Source organism: Chrysemys picta, chromosome 14 (assembly GCF_011386835.1).
Source record: "Chrysemys picta bellii isolate R12L10 chromosome 14, ASM1138683v2, whole genome shotgun sequence".
Lineage (NCBI taxonomy): Eukaryota > Metazoa > Chordata > Testudines > Emydidae > Chrysemys > Chrysemys picta.
Window position 1 is genome coordinate 2396923 of NC_088804.1, and position 24729 is coordinate 2421651.

The window sequence follows — 24729 nt, forward strand, 5'->3', positions numbered from 1 at the left end:
GTGCCTAACTTCCCAAAGGCAATGGAGTTTGATCCTGGCCCAGGAAGGCTATAAAACCCCAAACACTCCCAGAGAACCACCCAAATCTATGAACCATTAGACCAGCAGTTATTGTAATTGTCTTTATCTGGACAGATCAGCCCCCCCCTTGAGCACAATAAATATTGCTCAGAGCTCAGGGAAAGGTTTAACATCTCCTTCTACTGGAGCTTCATTTACTATCTTTAACCCACTGTGTCAACCTGGCCATCGGCATGAAGGGGAGAGAAGGAACCAGCCATACCTCCTCAGCCGCAAAGCTCTGCTCAGCGACATCCAGCGGATTCCTGCTCTTCCTTAGCAGAAAATCCTCCTCCTCAGGATTGTCTGGCTGTAGCACATGAAGATCCGGAGTTTGCTTGGGGAGATTTTCTGCCTAAAACCAGTAGGTAGCACTTAAATTATTCCCCCTGATGAAGCATGGCAGGGCACATTCATGTATAATAATGCCCTGCTCCTTATGCGCTCCAGTGACGTGCCATCCATGTTTCTATTGCGAGCAGGGTTCCCCCTCGCAGCCCAGCTGTGGTGCCAGCAGAGCCCACTTCAGACAAGGGGACCTGGCGCAAATCCAGCTGGTGTCGGCTTTCCCCGGCGATTCCTTACCGCTCTCAGCCATGGGGCAGCTCCTGGCCCTCGCACCGAAAGGGGCAGGAGACAAATAGCACCAAAGGCTTGCATTTGGAAAGGAAGATGATGTCTGTCTGTATCTGTACGAGTTTTTTCATGAGGTTGATGGATTTCCAATCCATACGGCTAAATGCAATGCCTTGCATAATGACACCAAAGGGTTAATCCTGGGATGGTGCCATAGCAAGGGGAGGGCAAGAAGCCCAGCTGCTCTGCTGGGGAGGGGGATGCCTGGGGGAGAAGCCAGCCCAGGAGAAAAGCAATGAGTGGAAACTCTGCAGCCCCTGTTCAGAACAGCTGCTCCCCTGTCACTAGACTGGGCAATGCCCAAGACCATGGCCTTGGCACGGCAGGGGTTAATTGTGGCTTTAAGTCAGAGCCCTGGGTGAGGAGTGTGGTGGAGCGGTGACTCGAGTCGGAGGCAGGCCTGGTGCCTCTGGGGCCCGCGGACGGGCCCAACTGCCTCACCCTGTGCAGGCCATGGAGAGGAGGCAAGAGCCAGAGCTCCAGCCTTGCCCCCTTCGAAGGCTGGCACGGCTGTGGGCACTAGCCCTGGCAGCTGCCTGGGACCGCAGCAGGGGAGAGTCTGCACTCAGCTGCCCCGTGCCAGGCAAGCCCAGTCTAGCCCCACCAGTACTGTGGGCACCCTGAGACCCCCGGGGCCGTGCCAGGAACTGGGCCCCCGTGTGGCCGCCAGCACTAGGAGCAGAAGGGAGAGGCTGTGCGCTCATGTTGGCACCTCTCTGCCAGGATGGCCCCGGAGGAAGGAGACAACAAACAAGGCCACTCACCAGCCTGCACTGAGCACTTGTCAGGTCCTCCAGCACCTCGTCGATCAGCCCGTCGGCCACGGCCGCAATGACAGACAGCCTGATTTCGCTGCGAGAGGAGACGGGGGTTAGTGCGGCGGGGGGAGCCCCCCAGCCCTGGGAGCAGTGGAGGGGAGAGGGAGGGCCACAGCAGCCAGTTCCCGTCCCAGCAAGCCAGCGCTGCAGCCAGGGCAGATGCAAGAGAACAGGCCGGGAGGCAGGGCTAACCAGGCCCCTGCCTGCTCTCACACAGTCTCTGCACCGCACTAGAGCTCAGAGCCCGAACCGTGGGCTGGGTCCCGTGACACCAGGCGCTGCACACACAGCCCCCAGCCCGCAGAGCTCACCTCGAAGTACAAGCCAAGCTAGCCTCTAGCCACTGCAGCCGGCGCTGGAGAGAGCCTGCCGGGCAGTGTGGAGGGCAAGGCTGGCGCTGGAGCGAGGCCACAGGACAGGAAGCCAGGAGAGCGGGGAGGAAATGCCCTGACTGGCCCTGGGATCCGTCCCCAGCCCTGCCGCAGATTCCCAGCGCGCCTCGGCCTCCCGCTCATGGGGACAGCGAGACCGGCCTCTTCTGCATGCGCTAATTACTCCAAGGGGCTCCAAGCCCCTTGCCTGGGCAGCCCCACAGGAAGGGTCAGAGCTCCCCAGCCGTGCTGGGGGTGGTGCACCACCCCAAGGGAGCCCCTGGGGTGCCAGAGGAGGAAAGTCTTTGACCCCATCCAAAGGGGAGCCCTGCACTGCGGGCTAATCTGAGGGGGGAAGGACAAGGCCAGAGCCCCGCCTCATCCTGCCCTCGCTCAGGTGGCCAGGGGGCTGAGGGCACTAGACCTTGTACTGCCCTATAAACCAGGGCTGTGCCCGGCCCTGCAAGCTCAGGCTGGGCTGTGGGGGGTGACAGCTGCTCTCCAGACCCAAATACCTTTGACAGTGAGCCAGGAACCGCAGGGCCGACACAGACCATTCCAGCAGCTTGTGGATTTGCCAGGCAGCCCTAGGGCGTGTGGTCCCTGCAACAGGCACCCACAGGACCAGGGTCCGGCCCAAGCACAGACCCAGCTGGGCTCTCTGCCCCGCCAAAGGGAAAGCGGCGCCGGGCACCGCTCCGCCAAGCAGCAGGGAGTGGGCAGACCCACGCAGAGTTTGCCTCAACACACACTGCTCATGCCAAAGCTGCTGCCCTCACATCGCCTCACTTGGCTCCTAGGCAGTGGGGCACAGGCAGAAAGGGGGGAATCAGAGTCACCCCCCACAGCCCAGGCCCTGTGGCAGAGGAACAGCTCAGCCTTCTGCACGGCAGGAAAGTGAAGGGACGGGTTCCCAGGAAGCAGCTCCCACAAGACCCTCCGTGCAATTAAACCAAGGAGGGAACATGAACTGCGGGCCCAGCGTCAATCCTGTCTCAATCTGATACCGTAACTGAGGCCTAGAAGTTATTCGAGATCAGAGCAAGGGCCAGCCCCATCTGGAAGCTCCGACCAGAGCTTAGGTGCAGGACCATTTACATTCTGTCACATCAGCCTGAGGTCATTCCCGCTAGGGAGGAATATTGTGTATATCACAGTACGAGTGTCGCCGGTTGTGTTACGGCAGCTAATGGGGCACAGGGACAGGGGGAGTGCCAAGGTACCAACTTCCTGTTTATTTAAGAAAAGCTGTTTCAACTGACACACCCTTGAAGCCTTAACCTGGACCTGGTCTAGGGCATTGAGCAGGGGACTGGGACCTACAAGTCCCGGGTTCTAGGCTCAACTCTGCCACACGCTCACCATGTGACTGCACCTCCCTGCCTCAGTTTCCCCATCTGTAAAATGGGGACAACGATGCTGCACTCCTTTGTCAGGGACTCCACTCCAGCAGTTACTGAAACACAGGTGTGGATTGCCGGAGAGAGGACTGTGAGCGCACTCGATTGGTTAGCACTCACCTGGTAACTCCCAGGCATGCATCGCATGTGGCTGGGCACCCAGATCCAGAATCTGCACGGGGGGGCCTGGCAGGAAGCCTTGAGCCAGCATGGGGGGGGGGAGGATTTGGGCAGTGCAGGGACGTGCAAGCCAGGCTATTCTGGTCCAGCCAGCAGGGAGCTGTGAGGCGAGGGGAGGCACAGGGAGCCTGTGCCACCACCACTGGGGCAGAGATGCCCAGTCCACTGGCTTTGCCTGCTCTGGGCTGTAATGGCAATTGCCCGCCCCGGGGGAAGCAGGGCTAGATGTGGTATAACGCACCCCTTGAATTGGGAGGCTGCATCCACCCAATGAGGGACGCTGTTATTCTCTGTTTGGATCTGAGATGCAACCCTGAAGGGTGCAGAGGGGTAGATGCTTTGCTCCTCTCAGGAGCAAGCCCCTAGTTCCTTAAAGGAAGATCAAAGGCTGGCATGAGCGCTAAGCCCAGGCCTGGGGCTGGCCCAGCTATCCTGTAAGGGGGACGCCCGGGAACGCCTGCGAGAGGGGAATAGGGCTGCATTTTATTTGCACAGGGGACATGAAATACATTTGCTCAGAGACAGCAAACTGGAGAGGGCAGCCAGGCCTACTTGTAGGAGCTGGGGAGCCAATCACTGCAACTGAGAACTGCTGCCCAGCGATTTAGCCCTGCAGACAGACGCCCCCAAGGTTATGGTGGGAGTGAGTTATCAGCCACACAGGGCCTGATGGAGTCTGACTCCCCGACAGAATTCACGCACCCAGTTCCGTGAAGCAGCAGCCCTGGCCTGAGAACTCTGCTCTGATTTATCCCCCTTTCACATGGCCCTTCCCAGCGGGGTGCTGGCTGGGCTAGTCCCAGGGCAAGGAGGCTGGGGGGTATGCGAAGAAGGGAATAGTCCTACATCACGGACTGCCCCACACGCACGGTGCAGAGCCTCTGGAGGAGGCCCACGCCCTGACATGCAGAGAGGGGGGAGACTGGTGCCAGGGAGCAGCCTGCCCAAAACAACATGCTACCACAGCAGCCATCTGTCACTTCAGCTGCAAATCCCAGTGGAGGCCAACGAACGCTGGCCCAGGCAGGGAGCCGCATTGGGGTCCCTGCTACACTGGACTTGCTCACTACATAGGTGGTGAGTAAGTGGTTTGAGCATTGGCCTGCTAAACCCAGGGTTGTGAGTTCAATCTTTGAGGGGGGCCACTTAGGGGTCTGGGGCAAAATCAGTACTTGGTCCTGCTAGTGAAGGCAGGGGGCGGCACTCGATGACCTTTCAGGGTCCCTTCCAGTTCTATGAGATAGGTTTATCTCCATACACTGCGGGGCGACCCTGCTCTTCTGACAGACGAATAAAACACCAGCTCCCCTCTCTTCCTGGGGGAAGGTGGGCAAGCAGATCCGAGGCCTGGGCTATTACTGTTTGGCCAGGCTGACGTAAAACTGTGACGAAACGTCACCCGCACAAGTGCCGGGTCGCTGCTCCAGGTGTCCCTGGTTTGCCCTGGGGAGTCCCCGCGTGACACGTGTCACACGGCCGAGTCGGAGCGGGCAGGGCTCTGGGAAGCGCAGGGCCGTAAGGCTCAGCTGCCCGACAGGAATCCCACGGACAATGACAGGCTGGAAGGTCCTAGAGCCGCAGCTCGGCTGCCCGCCCCTCACTCGGTGCTGCCCAGCATGGCCACGGGGAACAGCCCCGGCTAGTTACAACTCAGCAGCAGGAGCTGCCTCCCACACCCCCGTTATTCTGGCTGACGACGTTCCCTGTGCTCGGGAGCGGTTGTCAGGCTCAGCCGGTGCGTGATTTAGGCGGCTGCAGGCAGCCGGAGAAGAGCGGAGGTGGCAGCACATCCAGGGAATCGATATTAAAATCCACGTCTTTCACATTGATCTCCTTGTCCTCACCCCGTCACCTCCCCCGCTCTACCGCTATGCTCTGGTCCCCTGGCCCCACGTGCTTTCCAGTTTTCTCACGTAATGATCCCTTTGGGGGCAGATCCTGCTCCCAGTTAGGACAAGGGAGCTACTCTGGATTTACACATGCACGTGAGGGTAGAGACTGGGCTTCTGCCTCCTTTTCCCTCTTCAGGGCATGCACCAACATCCGCCCTGCTCCCACCCCCCAGCTGCTCCTCCTCACCCTCTCCCTGTGCCTCTTCAGCAGGCCCCACACCCTTGCTGCCCCAGGCCTTGGCTTGCCTTATTTAGGGCAGGTCCACACTACAGAATTACTCTGGCATAACTACATCCCTCAGGGCTGTGAGAAATCTGCACCCTTGAGCCAGTCGGCATAGAGCATCTTCATTACAGCCCTACAGCAGCACAGCCATGCCAATGCAGCATTGTACGTGTACACCTGCCCCTACACTGCAAGCTCTTCGGTGCAAGGACCGCGCCGGATCTACGTTTGTAAAGCGCTGTGTAAATTCACAGCAGGACAGAAATGCTTCATATCAGCTTGTTCCTCTGGTGCTGCTGTCTAGGCTAGAAGTGAAGCAAAGGCCTGGTGCCAGCTGAAGTAATTTATCTCGGCTACGTGCCGTAGCTGCTCCCCAGCAATAGCGGAGCAGCTGCTGCGTCTGGCTGACCTGGCTGGTTTTGTGGGTTATACTTCGAATACGTGACAAATACTAGAGACTTTCGCACTCACGTTAGCTTGCTGAACACATCGGTGATCAGCTGGTCCAAGACGGTGCTCAGGTGGAGGCGATCCTGAAGGATGATTCGCTCAGAGATCGTGTGGACCAGCCGGTCCCGAACACCACTCTTCTGCAGAATTGTAGGACACAGATTCTGGGTGGTATCCAGCACGGCCTGCATAATAGCCTGAGCCATAAATCAAAGCAGAGGAGCGGCACTGAAGGAGGATCACTCTATAGGACACAGCTTGTTCAATGACCTGTGCACCTGCTACATGCTTACCCCAGTGCACACAAACATTCCTCCTCCTCCCAGTCCTTTAAAGCAAACGTGTCAAGAGCAGCCAGAGGGGTCACATGAGCCGCTGAGTTCTGGATTGTGGGCTGTCCTGATTTTTAATATGGAGACCACATGTCCCCTCATGCAGTGCTCCATCTTGATTTGAATGGTCTCCCAGCAAGTCTAAGACAGAACAATGCATGCTGGACCCATACCCTCTACCTTCGACTTCTGTAGTACAGGTGACCTGCAAAGGAAACCAACAGAGCTTGTGCCCTTCTTTCTGATGGATGAGGACAGCATGGAAGGTTTTTTTGTCTATTTGAAATTCAGGTGTTGTCCCCCAACTAGGAGGTTTATGCCATCACAGCTCCCAAGAAAGTGAAACCTGATTGGCTGGGAAAGGAACTAATGTCTGTTCCCTCTGTTTCAAACCCTTTGGGGTTTGTTGTTAAAAAAACCCTGTGGATTTGATTGCACAGCAGGAGTTCCATTTGGGCCGGAACTAACACTTCCCTCAATGCCAAGGGCTCTGTCAAATGTACAGGGTGTCACAGCCCGGGCTGGAGCTCAGCCTGACCTGTGCCAGCTGCAGCCCACCCCCCAGTCCAGGGCTCATGCGATGGGAGCATGTGACGCACAGCCAGGCCTGCTGGGGAACACACAGGCAGCCAGAGTTTGCTCAGAGACTCTCTCCTGGCTCCCTGGCTGAGGGCCTGCGGAGAGCTGCAGCCGGCTGGGGTGAGTTTGTGTGTTTCATTTTGAACTGTGTTAATACACCAGCCCCCAGGGGGATGTTATTGGACACATGAGCCTAGGGGAGGTTCTTGGGGATCTCAAGCAAGAGAAAGGGAGGCAGCAGACAGGACTGATCCCCAGCTGGGTAAGCCCCTGCTACATAGTGCCTCTCAGTGCTTTTAGCTAGAGCTGAGCCCTGGGCAGGAGGGGGCAGGCAGCAGACTCTACAGCAGGGGTCGGCGACCTTTCAGAAGTGCTGTGCCGAGTCATCAGTTATTCGCTCCGATTGAAGGTTTCGCGTGCAGTTATACATGTTAACGTTCTTAGAAGGTCTCTTTCTATAAGTCTGTAATATAGAACTAAACTATTGTTGTATGTAAAGTAAATAAGGTTTTTAAAATGTTTAAGAAGCTTCATTTAAAATTAAATTAAAATGCAGAGCCTCCCTATGACGAACTGGGACTGTTCTTAATGTGGTCTTTGAATGCTGAGTGGGGAGTGTTGGCTGGGAAGGCAGGGGAGTGTGGCTAGGATGGTCTGCATTGGGGGATGGGAGACTGGCCGTGAGGGAGAATACCTGAGCATGTAACATGAGAACCCAGGAAGGGGTTAGAGGCCAGGTGACACCTCTGCCCGGGAAACTGAACAAAGAGCTGGCTGGTAGAATGGCTGGGAAGCAGATGGGGCTCTGACCAGCCAAGGGGGCTGTGGTGCCCTGGGACCCCAAGATGCACCTAATTGGAGGGGATCCTGTTGTCTGTGCCTGCAAGACCTGTCTTGGACTGTGTTCCTGTCATCTAAATAAACCTTCTGCTTTACTGGCTGGCTGAGAGTCATGGTGAATCGCAGGAAGCCGGGGGTGCAGGGCCTTGCGTCCCCCCACACTCCGTGACACCCCCGGACCGGTGGCCAGGACCCTGGCAGTGTGAGTGCCACTGAAAATCAGCTCCCGTGCCGCCTTCGGCATGTGTGCCATAGGTTGCCTACCCCTGCTCTACAGCACGACAGCCTTGCAGAAGGGAGCGCTGGCTGAGAGCCTGCCCTCTTCAGGCTAGCTCCAGAATTGCCCTTCTGGGCCAGGCTCTTCTCTCTGTTACACCAGCGAAAAGCCCAGGTAAATCCACAACCCTGTGCAGAGGGCGGTGGGATTATTTCAGGTTCACCCCAGTAGTTCCCGGCACTAGCCCCAGAGAGCTGGCGAAATGGAATCGGTCGCACAGCAGGTGGGAGGCGCAGGAAGAACGATGCAGCAGAAAGACTGGGGGGAGCTAGAAAAGTAAAGGAAAAGCCTGGAGCTAAAAGCCTTCATCCCGAGGGGCCGTGGGCGACGGCACCCATAAATGCACCGTCAAGTGCTCCCATCTTGGGCTCCCAGCCTCACTCCCGTCCGTGCAGCACTGAGCGCCCAGTCAGGGGCAGACCAATGGACTCTGCTGCCAGCCAGCTGGGCAGTGCCACCCACACCTGGCCTCACCCCCCTGACTGCACGGCTAATTCAGGGCGCCCCGGAGAAGGGACGCAAGCAGCGCTAGGGCCCGGTCCCACTGACATGGAGGTGAATGACGGGTGCGAGAAGGGGGTGAAGTGAGGGAGATTGCTCCTCCCAACAGGAGCTCCTCCTGCCTAGCAGCGGCACCAGGAACCGCTTTACAAGCATTACTCAGCCTGTTGAATCAGATCACGCCAAGGCAGGTGGCGTCGCCCAATGCGCCATCTTGTCGCTGATCGGCAAGAACCACAGCACCCCCTGCAGTCCGGCCGCCTACCTGGATCTCCCGGCTGCAGGCCTGCGAGGCTGCTTCAGTGAGGCATTCCAGTTTGTGCTGCAGCTGGCAGTTCTGGTATGGGGCGTTCCCCGTCTCGTATAGGAGCGGCAAAAGCTGCGGTGGGAGAGAGAGAAATCCCAGAGGTGAACGGATACAGACAGCCCCCGCTCCTCCCCGGAAAGCTTTCCCCAGCAGGGATTAAGCAGAGGTCCCTCTGAACCCTTAGCCCTTCACTGCAATGGTATTTGCCACTTCACGTAAGCAAGCCTTAGCCAGGGTCTCCCCCTCCCCCACAGCTCTGAGGATGCCTTCAATCCTGCCCTGCTGTGCCAGCCATGGGCTTCCCACGGCTCTGCCAACACCCGTCGCTCCTGACCCCCAGCCTCCTGCTGTGCCAGCCCATGGCTCTGCTTGTCTGCAGCCTGATGCCCCACTGCAGGTTGTGGGGCTCCCTGGAGCACGGAGCACTACCCAAGGTCAAAGGCAATCTCCACTTGTCACCCCGAGCTGGGAGCTGAACCTGCCGCTCCAGACGTTCCCGCCTCTCTTGTGTCTTGAGCTCTCTCTCTAATCCCCGACTCTCCCTCTCGGCTCTTTGCTGATTGCTCTTTATTTCCTGGCTGCTGTCTTTTCGTCTCCCCCTAACAGATAGCGCGAGGGCAGGCCACATTGCGCCCTGGACGCTGATCCCCTCCTTATCCCTTCTGGCATCTTCACAGCGTTGACAGCATCATCTTGGATTAAGGCTCACTGGAGCCCTGCCCCCGGAAGCCAACAAGAATCCTCTTGTGTTTATCCCACTGCAGGGACGTCTCGGCACTGAGTGCAGCCATTGAGAACCTGCCTGGGCAGTACCAGCCCCCAGCAGAGGGGGCCTAGTGCCAGGAGAGGCAGAGAGAAAACAGTCTCCGCCACTGAAACAGGCGGGAACCAACACAGGGACCATTCCCTGCCCGGCCCCCTTCCGGTGTCTGCTGTAGGCAATGGAAGGTCTGACTCGCTGGGGGAACCGCGCCAGAGAGTTTCTTCTGCAGCTCCCAAGAGCTTGTTTCTCAGGTGGTACAAGGGGCTGACCATAAAGCAGGCAGGAATCGGAGATGCTGCTGCATGGGCCCATCCAGGAGTGAGACCGGCTCCAAGGAACAAGGTCCCAATGACACCTCTGGGGCTCTTCCACAGGAGCTGCGCAGAGCCCTGTGCTCACTCCGAGCGAGAGTGGAGGGTTTCCCTCTTAGGAACAATCCCGTCAGTTCCCCTCAGGTGGGGCCGTCTCGGCAAAGTTCACACATGCCAGCATATCAGCGAGGACCCCTCTCTCCTGCATTAAGGGGTGCAGCTGAAGGAGAGCGCTGACATGCTCCAGCCCAGGAAACCAGCATGGGTAGCTCTCCGTTGCGGAGCCGGGGGCCCAGAGCAGCCACCCTGACAAACTCCTCTCGTGGGGGGCAGAGGCAAGGCACCGGCCATGGGAGTTTCCCAGTTGGGGTTTCAGTTAGTCTGATGGTTTCCTGGCCGGGGAGGGAGGTTTGTTTTACTAGTGGCAAGATTCTTACAAGGATTTTCGCCTCCCCGTTGCTGAGATCAGTCTTCAAAGTTTGTCTGAGAATTTCCTTCGTTTTTTCAGTAGTTTCAACATTGGGGGGTGGGGGGGTTGTGGGGCACAGCCGCCTGCACTGTCCTTAGGCGCAGCCCCGGAGAGGCGATCCCTCCCTAGGGACGTGACAAGGTCTGCAGGAAGGGAGGCAGGCGGCCAGACAGTGACCGTGGGGAGCAGCACATACCGGGCATCCCCCGGCCCTTTCTGTGGCTCTCCTGAGGTGCAGATGAGGGGAGTCCCATCCCTGCAGATCCCGGGGGCGCCCAGAAGTAGGCAGCCCCTGCGTGCGAGGGGAGCCCCGTCCCTGCAGACCCCTCGGGCACACGGAAGCAGGCAGCCCCTGCATAGGGCACCAGGCTCCTGACAAGCCATCAGAAGCTTGCTGGGGCCTCCAGTCTGTCCTTGCCAATGAAGGGAGGCTGGTGGGGCCCCTCGTGAGAGTCAGGAGGCCAGTGCACCCCACGACCTCCCACAAGCCTCTCTGTGGCAGCCCCTCCCCCTGGGCCACCAGCCACCCAGTGAGCCTGGAAAGAACGCCAGCCTCCAAACAACCCCCTGTAGGCGTCTCGGGATCTGCCACTCCCCGTAAGTGTGGGGCTGCGCCAAAGAGCTATGGAGGCTTGCCCCCACCCATGTCACAGAGAGCCCCTCATGAGCAGAACATGGATGGCAGGAGGGACACAATGCCAGGATTCTGCTGCCCCCCCCTTTGTCCTCCCCCCATCCCCAAACTCTCCCCCACTCCGGCCCACACAAAGAGGCCCCTTAGCAGACCCAGCGGAGGGGGTACTGAGATTGGCAGGGGCCTTCAGGGGCTCAAGAGCCATGAGGCTCCTCCCGCCCATTAATACATGAATCCAATTCACTTGATTTGCTCCCCACTCTCAATGCCCAGGCTAAGATCTGGCAAAGAAAATTCTCCTCATCCTGGTTACGGGCAGCGAGCACGTTCATCTCCACGGGCTCATTTATCAACAGCTTGTCTGATTGCCCCCAGTCGTCATTCACGCTCTCTTTGCTCTGCCCCCCCTCCCCGATCCATTCACATTTCCAGCCCTGCACCCCCGGGGAAAGCCCAATAAATGCTTCCCTTTAACCCTTCCCCTTCCCTTTAACCCTTCCCCTTCCCTTTAACCTTAACCCAACCCTAACCCTTCCCTTTAACCCTAACCCTTCCCTTTAACCCTAACCCAACCCTAACCCTTCCCTTTAATCCTAACCCAACCCTAACCCTAACCCTTTCCTTTAACCTTAACCCAACCCTAACCCTAACCCTTCCCTTTAACCCTAACCCTTCCCTTTAACTAGGGTTACCATCCGTCCGTATCTCCCCGGACATGTCCGGCTTTTGCGTCTCTAAATAGCCGTCCGGGAGGAATTGGTAACAAGGTTAAAAGGTCCGGGATTTTCCCCCCTCGCCTCCCTCCCTCTCTTCCATGCAGAGTGCAGCTGCTGATTGGGTGGCTGGGCCTGATTGAGCCTTTCCCATTGGCCTCCAGCAGCCAGAGCCCTCCCCTGCTCCCCCCTTGCTGCCTGCAGCCCTGCAGCGTGTTTTGCCTACACGTGGACAGGGCATGGTAAGGGGAGTCCGGGGGGCAATCAGGGAGCAGGGGGAGGGTTGGATGGGTCCCCGGCCTCCACCTGCCACCCCCCCTCCGCGCGTCCCCCCCCCCGTGGGTCCGCCCCCCTCCCTGCCTGCCTCTCCCTTGCCTGCTTGTACTGCCAGAGCCAGCAGCAACTGCTGTCTGCTGCCCCCGGGTTCTAGTGCCCCCCATCCACTAATGGCAAGACAGGCTGCCCTTACCCTGCCCTTCCACCCTAGCCCCGAGCCTCTCCAACACCCCAAACCCTCATCCCCAGCCCCAGCCCCAGCCCTCATCCCCCCACACCCTAATCCTCTGCCCCAGCCCTGAGCCCCCTCCTGCATCATGAACCCCTCATCCTCAGACCCACAGCCCTCACCCCTGCATCCCCTCCTATCCCCAAACTCCGTCCCAAACCCCCTCCCCCTTCCCACACACCCCCTCCTGCCCTCAAACTCCCTCCCAAAGCCTGCACCCCCTCCCTTTGCACCGCCTCCCACCCCCAAACTGCATCCCAGAGTCTGGACCCCTCACCCCCTCCTGCACACCCATCCCCTGCCCCAGCCCGGAGCCTGCACCCAGCACCCAACTCTATCCCAGAGCCTGCCCCCTGCGCCCTTCATGCACCCTAATCCCCAGTCCAGGACCTGCACCTCAGGCCTCCTCCCCCCACCCAAACCCCCTCCCAGAGCCTTAGGCAGGTGGGGGGGGGTTCTGGGCACCACCAAAATTTCTACAACCCTGCCACCCATGCGAGTGGATAAGGGTCGGGGCAGTCAGGGGACAGGTAGGATCCTAGGGGGGTAGTTAGGGTGGGGGGTTCTCAGTAGGGGGCAGTCAGGGGACAAGAAGCAGGGGGGGTTGGGAGTTCTGAGGGAGGCAGTCAGGGGGTGAGAAGTGGGAGGGAGTGGATGGGGACCCTAACCCTTCCCTTTAACCCTAACCCTAACCCTTCCCTTTAAAAGCAAAGGAAAGTTTTGCTCTCCAGCAGCCACCCTATTTTAACCTGCTGTAAACCAAGCTCACGTTACTGGTCACAAGCTTAATGGCTTTTTAAATCCGAGTTAATCTCTTGGCCCCGGGTGAGAACTCAGCTAGGGGAGTCACTTGCTGGTTCTGGGCTGGGGCCAAAGACGAGAAATTCTGTTTTGCGGGTGGCCATCGTCCACGTCTTGGCGTAGCTGGAAGAATGACTCAACCTTGGCCCCAGAGCTAACTTCCCAGCGGTCCTTTGTCTGTGGCCCTGGGGCCAAGGAGCCAGTTTGAGTTTAGTGGAAGCTCATTCAAACCCTGACAATAGCGCGGCTGGGCCTGGCTGCAGCACGGGGCTAAGAGGCAGCCGGGCCGGGCCTGGGAAGCAGGAGGACAGCACACACAGAGCAGCAGGCACAGCCTGGAGACTCACGCTGATGGACAGGTTTGCTTCCCGAATGGCTTCTTCTGCACAGAGGACACTGGCTTCCACCTCTCGGCCCAAACGGGCACTCAGGGCGTCAACATGCTTCTGTAGGCTCGTGCACATCTCATTCACCATCTAGAGCACAGTACCTGTGTCAGTGTGCGGCTCACGCCCGCCCACAGATCCCGAGGAAAGCCGGCCTTGGTGGCAGGGCACAGGGCTGGGCGGGAGCAGACCCAGACTGTCCCCAGCTCTGTGACTTTGGCAAGGCCAGTTAACCCCTCTGTGCCTCAGTTTCTCCATCGGGAAAACGGGGCTCATGGCACTCGCCCCAGGAATGGGAGTGGTCCTTTGTTAGTGTGCGGTGCACGGTGAGAGCCTGAGCGGGACAGCCTATGAACCCTCCAACCGGGATCAGACAAGCCGGGACCCCAGCATATGGGCACAAAGCAAGCTCAGAATCAGCGGCGGGACCCTTCCGTCCCCCATGCTGTCCCTCCTCCGGTCTGGCTTCTCCAGGCTCTCCCCTGCTTCCTGCCTCACCCTGCCTCACCCAGCCTCAGCCTGGCTCTCTTCCCTCCATCTTTCCCAACGGGCCGCTCTTCTTCTTCGCCGATCTTCCTCAGAGCCCCGTCTGCCTTCTTCCCCCACCCCTCCTTAGTGCCACCTCCCAGGCCCGCCTTCCCCTGCAGCGATCCTTCTCCTCCCTGCCTCTCCCCTGGCCAGGTGAGCCCGCAGCGGGGTGTGTGCTCAGTACCGCCGCGAGGATGGGTGGCATGCAGGGACAGCATTCACCCTGCCATGCAAGAGGAACCCCTGACGAGCAGGGGCAGAGACTGCAAGAATACGTGCACAGAGCGTCTAAAGCATGCTGGAGCCCATGGGAAACCTTCCCACCACAGCCATGGGCTTCCAGCGGGCCCTGCGTGTGGACATATGTCCAGTGCACAGACAGGTACTGGACTGGAGGCTCATTGCCTGGGCTGGCAAGGCCCGCACCCTCTGGCCGGCCCCTTACAGCGAAGCAGGCAGGTATGAGTGGCCCGGCATGCTTCTGACCTGTTCCGAGGAGCTGGTGACGATTCCCTGCTGCAGCCGGAAGGTTTGCTTAGGCAGCGTCCGCCGCATCTGATTCCTCGCCAGGAAAGACTGCATCTGCAGCAGGCAAGAGGCCCAGTTAGCGGGAAGAGTTGGAGGCTGGGCTGGAAGGACCAGTCCCCACCCCCTGCCAGCCCCAGAGATCTACCTTGTGGACAGCCTCCTCCGTCTTCTCCGGATTGCTCCGATAAGCCTGAGTCACGTCGCTCATTGGCAATGGCATGGACCGCAGGGTGTAATTCCTGGGGGTGACACGGCTGGAGTTAGCATCCCTGGAACAACCTGGACTCAGCTGGGCTTCCCCCAGCTCCACAATGAGAATGGAGCTGGGATGGGTCCGTCTGGCACCCACCCCCGACCATTCTGAGCCCACCGAGTCCCCACGACACCTTGCGCTACCCTCCCACCCACAGGGGACAGGGGTCATTGCTGCATTCATCCCCCAGTGGGCAAAAAGCCCTCAGCACCTTCGCAGACACCTACAGGTCACTTGGCAACCTTCAGCCTGAAGGGCCAATACTAGAGGCAGAGAGGTTTCCCTGCCAACCCAAAATGGCTCCGTTTGTGCCCCTTGCAGCTGCAGCCCCATGCAGGGTGAACTTTGCCCCTGGAAAACAAACCGACTTGGTTCAAAAGTCTTGCAGAATTGCCTGGGTAAATAACAAGGACACGCTGCACTCCTATAGCACCTGGCCTTCTCCCTCCCGAGGGGCTTGCCCATTCGACCGGCCTCAGCAGCCACATGGCCACCCTCCCCAGGGGGTCCGAGTGCCTCCCAACAAGGAGTTTAGCTTCTAGTCATCCCTGCAGGGAGAAAGTTATTGGCAGACTGGACTGGGAGGGGGACGGTTCAGTGATTTGCCAAAGGTCTCACAGGAAGCATGTGGGAGAGCCAGAAACTGAACCCGGCTCTCCTGAGTCCAGGAATAGCATCTTCACCACGGAGTGTAATTCTTATCCCACCTCGCAGGACGAGATCTGAGGGGCAGCGCCACACCCGAGTTCACACAGCGGCGGAGCCAGGTACAACCCCCGAGTCTCCTCCGGCTGCGAGACCCGCTCTCTCCTAAATCCCCACGATGCTGCCAGCTTTCTGCTGCACAGACACAGTGCTCAGAAATGGAAAGTGAAGCAAAGCCAGGCTACGTCTGACTTTTCCCCATGTAAAAGAGCGACTGCGATTGGCTGCACCAGCTACGTTATGCTGTGAAGCCGTGAGATGGCGTGTGTGGCGTTCAGGTTATAGATGGTTTAGGGTCACAGAATTCTGATCCAAGCCTGGATCCAAAGTTCTCATCCACCTTCTGCCCCATCTCCAGTGTGTGCCATTCATGTCATAGAGCAGTGGTTTTCAACCTAGGGGTCCACAGACATCATCTAACATTTCCAGAGGGGTCTGCACCTCCATTCCAAATTTTTTAGGGGGAAGTAAATGAATAAGGTTGAAACCCACTGTAACAGGCAGAGAAATCCAAAGGAGAAAGGTCAGATAACTTCAGATTCCCAGCACCTGTATGATCTCGCCTCCTCCCCGCTCTCCAATGCATTATCACTTCCCTGCGCTGCACCACAACCGAAGTGCTCGGTGGGAGAAGAAATCCTTTCAAGGTCTAAGTGGGGCATTGTTTCTGTAAAGCTTTGGCGGTGCCTCACTGTCTTGCTGTGTGCGGGCAGCAGTGTTGTTTGCAGGAAGGCTGGTCCAGTGGGTAGGGCACTAGCCGAGGCCCTGGGAGATGGAGGGTCCCTGCTCACCACAGACTTGGCAAGTCACTGAGCCCCCAGTTCCCCATCTGTGCAATGGGGATAATAGTGCCCTGCCCACAGGGCTGCTGGGAGAGCTACTGATGAAGCGCGCTGTGTCAGAGCCAGGCATTACTGACACCGTAAGCCATGGAGCACAAGACTGCAGGCCTCATCCGGTACAGCCCACATTCTCACAAGTGACTCGTGATTCCGGGTGCCCAGCTTGTGACACTGAAGGGCCCCACCTTTTAGGGCAGTGAATTAGACCCTTCTCATCTTGGGGAATCTAAAGATAGAGGCACCCCACTGTCACTAGCACCACAGGGTTTGTCCGCACAAGCACTTAGTTCATGGCAAGCTGGCAGGTAAATCCACCACGTGCTAGCCTGTCGCACACTAGCTGTCAGTGCAAACCACGCTGCTTTGCACGAACAGTGTCCTAGTGCGCTTTAATCTACGCCCATTTCAAAGCGAGGCAGATCAAAGTGCACTAATGCGCAGCAGCAGATCCACACGGGTACGTTTACACTACCCGAACCCCCTGGCTGCCAGTCTCAGAGTACAGCCCTACAGATTCATGCTTGCACTCTGGCGCTAAAAATAGCCATGTAGCCGTTCCAGCTGGGGCTGGAGCTCGGGCTCTCAGCAGATCATCCTGTCTGCCACGGGGGGCAAGGCGGTTAAGCTTAGCTCATTAATGGTCAAGCAGCTCTCTGAGATCTGTGGCTGCAAGGTGGTAGAGAAGGGTGGGGCATAGCACACGGTTACACGGGCCCTTCCCAGGCCTGCCTTCTAGCAACAGCACCTTGCGCATCTCCATTTCCCTCTGCATCCAGCCAGCTGCCTGCCCACCCTCTCCCCACATGCAATTAATGAGGCTTCACTTCACCGCAGCCAGCGCCTCGCTCACCAGAAGCAACACACTTGACACAGCCTGTCCCCACTGCCAACAGGCAGACCCTCATCCCAGGGCGACCCCACCTGCGCTCTGTCTCCTGGCATCTGACTTAGACCCTGCTGTGCTCTGTCAGTATCACCTGTCTAGTTTCACCAGGTTAGGGGCTAGTGGGAATCCCTTCCGTGAACGATCCCAGGTCCCAACGCAGAACTCCCTACTAGCAATGAAACCTACATGTCACTGAGGAGTTAAAGCACATGCTTTACACAGCCCCTACCTTTCCAAAGCACGGGCAACATCAAGGAATCCATGGGCCGTGGTGTTGTTTCTGTCCCAAATTACTGTCCTGGGAAGAGAAGAAAGAGGGTGAACCCCAATGAACAATTCCCCCTCACAAGGCACATGCTTTCAGCATATTAGAAGCACAGATTTGTCCGAGCCAGGAGGTTGCACTCCAGATACAAAGTTCTCCACCGTTCAGCAGGGGATTGGCTCAGCCCACTCCAGAGAGAGGGGCTCACTGCACAGATTAGGTCAGATCCTCTAGCCTGGTGGCTCTCAACCTTTCCAGACCATATACCCTCTTCAGGAGGTTGATTTGTCTTGTGTACCCTCAAGTTTCACCTCACTTAAAAACTCCTTGCTTACACAATCAGATATAAACATACAGAAGGGTCACGGCACAGTAGTACTGACAAATCGCTGACTTTCTCCTTGTTACCCTAGAATTATAACTTACAGTTCGGTGTATAGTACACAGAGCAGTCTAAACAAGCCAGTGTATGAAATTCTAGTTTATACTGACTTTGCTAGTGCTTTTTATGTAGCCAGTTGTCAAACTAGGCAAATATCTAGATGAGTTGCTGTATCCTCTGGACGACCTTTGCATAACCCCAGGGGTACACGTACCCCTGGTTGAGAACCACTGCTCTAGTGTAATGAGCAGCCCCTTCCTGAGATGCTAAATCCAGGCCAGGATTTAAGGAGATCCTGTATGGCCCGTAGGCTGTTAGTCTGGGAGCTAGAAAACTCCAGGGGCTGGCAGAGTCAATGAGGAATTCTCCTTATACAGAGCACAAGCCTGTCTCTTCTCCAGCACGAAGGACACTAAAGACCTGAACTGCCCCCAAGTTTTGGGGGGCTGGGAGCAGGGTTTTGGCTGGGGTTTAGAATGGTGTTATTGGGCTGGCTGAACCGTCCAGCCCATCTCTTTGGCAAATCTCTCTGGGGACTTATCCAGCCCCTCCCTGCAGTATCCCAGTCCCTCCAAAATGAAAAGTGGGGTGATTCTGGGAAATGGAGCAGCCCAACACATTCAGGGACTTTGCAGGCTGCAGGGCACTGAGCGGGGGTCTCAGTGAAATCTCTTTGCTCCACAATGTGTAGCTGCTGTGTCCGTTTCCAGCGAGAACCACTACCGGTCGCCCGCAGAGGCTGTAAAAGGACAGTGCACACAGGGAGCAAGGGATGCTGCAGCGAAACCACCACCGCTGCCCTGCCAGGCAGGAGAGTGCGAAGTGGGGAGGGGCAACATGCATCTTCTCTGTCGTGCCAGCAGCACAGTGCGAGCTCGCCAAGGGCTTGGAGAGCCAGGCAGCTGCTGCACCTGGCCGTACAGCACGTCCCCAAGAGGCGACCCACTGAGCTCTGGTGTGATCACTCACCACACTGGAGGGGCCTGCCCTGCGGCTGACTCTGCAGCGATTCCCGCTGCTCAGCCACAAGCAGTAGGCCGGATGAGCCGCACTGCACAAGGGCTGAAGCCAAACTCCGGTTGCGGCCATTTGAAAGCTCTGACCCTTCAGCTGGCATATGCCCCTGGCCTGGGGTCGTTAGCTTCACCAATCTCCCACTGCAGAGAAGAGAGCCCAAATCGCACAAGAGCCGCGTCCCCAATTCTTGGGATGCATCATGAGTCTTGTGAGCTTTGGTTTCTTTCTTAAAGCCCCCAGCTCCTGGAGTCATGGGATTACATCGAGAATCTCGCCTTGCATTAAAAATACATTTTTTTAAAGTCTCTAGCATTGGTGGCTGTGGAGAAAAGCATGAAAATGTGGCCTGCATGCCACCTACAAGCCCAGACTCCAGGAGCCAAAGAAACCAAACCCATGAGTTCAAAATCTCACGATTTTAAAGCCAATCTTGTGATTCTGGGGGCCTGACCCCTGATTTTGGCAGGTCTTTGGCAATACTGCAGTGGGTAAACTCCAAGCAGCAGAGGGTTAAAGAACAGGGCTGAGAGACTGGGATTTTTCACTGCCTTGAGCAAAATGGAAACAGAAAAACTGCAATCAGAGCGCACCCACACAGAGCCTGAAGTGACAGGTGTGAATTAAACCCCACGGAGTTCTCTTGCTGCCAGTTTGCGAATGGATGAGCCCTAGCTGTGGGCTGGCTAAGCCTCCAATGCAGAATTCCAAGCGTGGGGGCGAACATCTCGGGATGAAGAGGGATCTTTTCCCTGTAACCGCCCCCCCCCCCCAGGCACCCCAAAGGAGTTTCCTTCTCGGGAAGGATCTGAATAGATGGAGCTGTGACTTTCCCTTCCATCGCCAACGGTGCAGATTCAGCCAGGAGAGGTTTTGTCAGCCATTCTTGGGGCCGGGCTAACCCGAGGCCGGCAGACTTGGCCATGCCGGCCATGAGACAGGTCCTGCCAAAGTGACATAGAACTAGGGTGACCAGATGTCCCAATTTTATAGGGACAGTCCCGATTTTTCGGTCTTTTTCTTATATGGGCTCCTATTATCCCCCACCCCGTCCCGATTTTTCACATTTGCTGTCTGGTCACCCTACGTAGAACGCTGCACGTGAGCTCAGAGAGACCCACCAAGCCCATGTTTGCCTTGTTTTGATGTGCAAACTTCACCTTGCAACAGCAGGGAGAGGTGACCCTGCTCCCCGGGGGAGATAACTCTGCTGCCGAACGCCAGGTGGTTAATCCCAGAATCCCCTGGAGGGGAAATGGCTCTCCACGGGCCACCTAGCCCCTCCCACCACCTGCCTGCAGGCCTATCGTCTCCCAGCTCTACCCCTCTGAGGCTGAGATCTACAGCTCAGGACACCGTTGCTATTGCTTCGGCAAAGGACGTCTGTCAGCCAGTGCCGGGCGAGGGGGGCAGAGGCCTGGGAGGCGCAGCTAGTGAGCTGCATGCCGGAGAACTGGGCACCCAGAACTATTGGCGGCTAGCTAGGGATCAGCCGTCCCAGCCTCGCGCCGTGGCTAGCGACGCCGGTTATTAAGCTGCCTCGTTCCCACGTTGCTCTGCTGGGCCTGGGGAACGTGACCAGCCACAGAGGTTCGCAATTCTCTCTCCTCAGAATGAATGCAATGAGATAACGGGTCCTGCACCGGATCGGGGAGGCTCCCCATCTCTGCCCCACTGCTGGGTGAAGGCACTTCCTCCCCTCCCAGCGCCACTGGACAGGAGATTTGGAGCCCTGGGGCCCTGCAGCGAGAGCCAGTGACCCACAGGCACCAAAGCAGCAAGGAGAAGGCAGCAAAGCTGGAGGTCAGCGCCTGGCCAGCCTGCTCCCCTCTGTCACGCAGCATGGAGAGGAGCCGAAGTTGGTAGCCATCCTCCCGTGAGAGTGACTGTAGTGGGGCGGCTGCCCCACTCCCGCAGAACAGGGGTTGAAAGCAGCCCTGGAGAGGGCTGTGGCTGGAAAAGAGAGTTAAAAGCAGCCAAGCTGGGCTGATTGGGGAAGCAGCCAGAGCTGTGGCCAGCTCAATTAGGGCCCAGCTGGCCCTGATAAGAGGGCTGTGGGCCAGAAGCTGGGGAGTCTCTCTCCAGTCCTGGAGGGAGAAGGGCCTGGCTGCCTGAGAGGAAGGTACCTGAACTGGAGCAGTGCTGGGGAATAGGGCTGGGGAGCTCCAGCCTAGTAAACCCCCAGGCTGCGGGCCTTGGTGAAGGCCTACAGAGGTCCTGGGGCTGCAGAAGGGCAGCCCAGGGATAGGCAGAGGCAGCTGGTCCAACCCCCTTGCTGATGAGGAGTGGCCTTTACAGACTGCAATTGGCCCCAGGGAGCAGGGGCTGGATGACGACTGGCAGTAGCCACTGAGGCAAGGTGGGTGAGAGGGTTGGGGGTTCCCCTGGGAGGGGAGACCCAGAGTGGGGGTATTGCGGAGGGCAGAACCCCAGGGTAAGGGGCACCAGGGTCCGGGAGCCAGCAGCGAGTGAGACATCGGCCTGCAGAGGCTGGAATCGAGCTAGTTCCCAGGACAACCAGCAGGAGGCGCTGAGCCAGTGAGTCTCACTTCGCTACAGTGACATTGCACCTGGGCGGGCATGGCCAGCTGGGCTGGGAGGGGGAAAGGGCACTCGCTCTCCACAGTACGGTCCCTTAACACCGCTCAGGGCTTCCCTCACTGCAGAGGAGGCTTGGGGCCAGCCATGGTAGAGCACTGCACTGCCAGTGCTGGAGAGGGACAAGGACACCGCCTGGCTGATGGGGAGCCCATGGGCTCTGCACTGCCATTTCCATAGATCTTTGACTTACACCAAGAGTCCTGTCACGTCCCTCCCTGCATCTCCAGGGGCGTCACATTGACCATTTCGCTCTCCCAGCTGTTCCTCACCTGTACCAGGGGAGTCTAGGGCCCCCAGTGCCTAACAGGGAGGCAGGACATGCCCCAGCAATGTCCCAGCTTCCTTCCTGCAGCTGCAAGCCCAGGATACGCAGCCCTGGTTTTCCCTTCCTGGAGCCGTTGCAGCGAAGCTGAGGGCGCCGAGCACGGCCAGGCAATGGAGTCATCCGCCCTGACAGGCACTTGCCTGGACACTGAATTGCAGAGTAACAGACGGCTGAGCTGCATACAGCTGGCGTGGTGGCTTAGCCATTCTATAATCCAGGCATTTCCTTCACCCTGTGGAGTACGTCGCCAACAAGCAGCTGGTATTGAATGAGCACGTACAAACGGTCCCTCTAAACGGGCATAGACGAGGGGCTCAGTGCACCTCTAACACCAGCTGATTACACGCATGTAAACCTGCCTCAGGGCAGCAGTCACCGGTGCTTCCTGCGCAATTGGATCAGACCCAGACTCCCCAGGATTTCTGTGCATACAGCAGACGTCGTGCAGCTGCAGAAGCAGCCGTTCGCAATAGGAGAGAGAGAACTCTTTGCAGGGCTGAGACCAAGAGACACCGAATGGCAGAGAGGGAAAGGATGGCCAAGGGGGTAAAGCAGCTGTGAGCTATCCAAGTTCAATTCCTGGTCCACCCCAAACACCCCGAGTGACCCTGGGCATGTCACTTAGCTTCTCTAGGCCTCAGTTCTCCATTATCCCCTGGGGATAAATCTGTTACAGGCTGTGAGGTGTGCAGATACTACAGTGAAGGGCTCCGGATAAGCACCATAGATAGAGATGAGACAGATGCAGAGACCAGAAAGGGGCAACAGGGATCCTCGGGGGAAGGGGAGGGGAGAGTATACTGGGGGTGGGGAGGAATGAAAGGGGGTGAAGAAGAGATGGGTGGGGGGACATTGTGTCAGTCACATCTCACTGTACTTTGGGGCACTGCTGGTGGCAGATGTCCCAGTGCAGCTGAGGTGCCAATGGCTCAGAGCCAGGGAGCGCCCAGCACACGGAACAGCCACACAGGGGACGGAGAGGCCAAGCAGCCTGCGTGGGCAGGTGCGCAGCACGGAGAGGCAAGAACAAAGACAAGGAGCATATGAGAACTAGGAGACTGCTCTCAACCAGACTGCTGGGAGGAGAGGGTGGGTACGAGGCAGGATGGAGGAATGGGGATCTGGAGGGAGACAGGATCTGCCATTAGGATCAGTCTCAGTATTTCATTAAACAAGTGGTACAAATTTCACCAGCCGCTTGCCCTATTAAATGGAAACCCCGTGATTCCTAGGGCCTTTACACAGCACTTTCCTCCTGCTTAGCAAACCCCCCCCCCCCTCCCCCGCGAGGCAGCACACTCCTCTCCTCTCCTCTGGAAACAAGGCCCAGCAGCGCCCCGCAAGACTCAGCACTTACCAGCGTCCGCCTGCCTGCCTTTCCCTTACGCACACGCACACTCTCGCTACCTGAGTTTTGTGTTGATCTGCAAGGCTTTGGCCAGCATCTTGGCTCCAGTGTCGCCAATGGTGTTCCCGCTGATGTCCAGTGTGCTGAGGCTGGTGTTACTGCCCAGGGCGTTCAGGAGGACGTTGGTTCCCAATTTCAGTCGCGATTCGGCCACGGACAGGGATTGAAGGGGCTGGAAGACAAACACCGGAGGGAGAAAAGATCAGGTGCTGGTGCTGTGGGGTCCCTGGGGCTTTACAAGGGAGCAGGTCGCTCCCTCCCCCCCATCTAACTACACAGACTGGGCCACCTGCGTGATGGGACCAGCCGGGGAATCCCTGCCCCCCAGAGTGCCCTGTGCGGCTCACGAGCTCTTTGCCCTCTCTGGGCGGGCCCGTGGGCTGTGCTCTAGTTCTGTTGCCTACAGTCCTTGGCAGCCAGTAAGTGCAGGGCACAAGCTAATGAACACAAAGCTAGGGCCAGACCAAAGCTCCTAGATCACATGGGGTGGGACGCGAGGGAGACACCTGGAGCTGTTTACATGAGGCCAGGAGCAGGCAGGAGGGAGGCCTGCAGGTAGCCCCGCCCCGCCCCGCCCGCCTCTGCTCAGCAGCTCCAGCGTTCCCTATGTGTGGGGAATGGCCAAAGCCAAAGCAGAGCTGTCCTCAGACAAGAGCACCGGGGGGGAGGGGGAGGGAGAGAGGAATTTGTGAGCCCTCTTCCCCGTGCCAGGGGGAAGGATGGTGAAGTGATCCCTGTTCTGCCACTGACTCATGTGTCACCCTGGGTGAGTCACTTAGCCTCTCTGTGCCTCAGGTTCCCATCTATATTGTGGGGCACTAGCCATGCCCTGCTTCCCCAGAGTACAGCGAGGGTGAGCCCACTGCTGATTGGGAGGTGCTCAGATACTCCTGTGATGGGGGCCAGACAAGTATCTAGACAGACAGACAGACATCATTTGGCCCCTACCACAGGCAGAAAAAAGCACAGCCAACAAGGCAGGGCAGGTCTGAGCCACGCCTGGCCGCTCGATCCTGCTGAAGCTCGGCAGGAGGAGGGGGCAATCCTGGAGGAGAAAGCTGCCATTTACCCACTAACAGCCTGGTAATCACGTGACTGGGAAAGGCCTGTTTAATGGGATTTGGGCTGCACAGACCTTTTCTGCCTGTGGCAGCAACTCTGTAATGCACCAGTGGGTTTTCTCCTTCAAAGGAGACCTGCAAAGATTAAAGAACATCAGTGCCCTTGCCCTTGTGGTGTCTCTGCGGGGGATAGGCCTGCAAGGGGTTTCTTCACATTAGAAATTCAGGTCTGGTCTAGCCTGTGTTCCCTGGAAGACTCTATGGGTGCCTGGAGGACTAGCAGGCTGACGAGGAGGAGTAACGAAGGTGAACTCTAAGCAGCTGAGGCCCAGGCTACACTCCAGAGCGAGGGTGTCGCAGGGCAGCTTGTCGGCCTCGCTGTGGAAGTGTCTACACTAGCGGGTTTTGGCTCCTGCAGCCGGGCGCCATTTGGGGTTGCCAGGTGCCCAGTTTTCGACCCTAAATGGCACCCGAACCAAA

The 24729-nt window shown here is 57.9% G+C and overlaps 1 protein-coding gene across 2 annotated transcripts in view; it reads right to left on the reverse strand.

Annotated features, from left to right (window-relative positions):
- CARMIL2 (capping protein regulator and myosin 1 linker 2) overlaps positions 1–24729 on the reverse strand; it is a 124592-nt gene that overhangs the window by 52649 nt on the left and 47214 nt on the right. For both annotated transcript variants that reach the window (XM_065567782.1, XM_065567781.1), the window contains exons 21-29: positions 23188–23360; positions 17423–17491; positions 14653–14746; positions 14466–14561; positions 13413–13541; positions 8828–8941; positions 6055–6230; positions 1461–1548; positions 284–415 (exon numbers count right to left, since the gene is read on the reverse strand). In XM_065567782.1, coding sequence (XP_065423854.1) covers positions 284–415; positions 1461–1548; positions 6055–6230; positions 8828–8941; positions 13413–13541; positions 14466–14561; positions 14653–14746; positions 17423–17491; positions 23188–23360 — 1071 coding nt within the window. The remainder of the gene's footprint in view (positions 1–283; positions 416–1460; positions 1549–6054; positions 6231–8827; positions 8942–13412; positions 13542–14465; positions 14562–14652; positions 14747–17422; positions 17492–23187; positions 23361–24729) is intronic.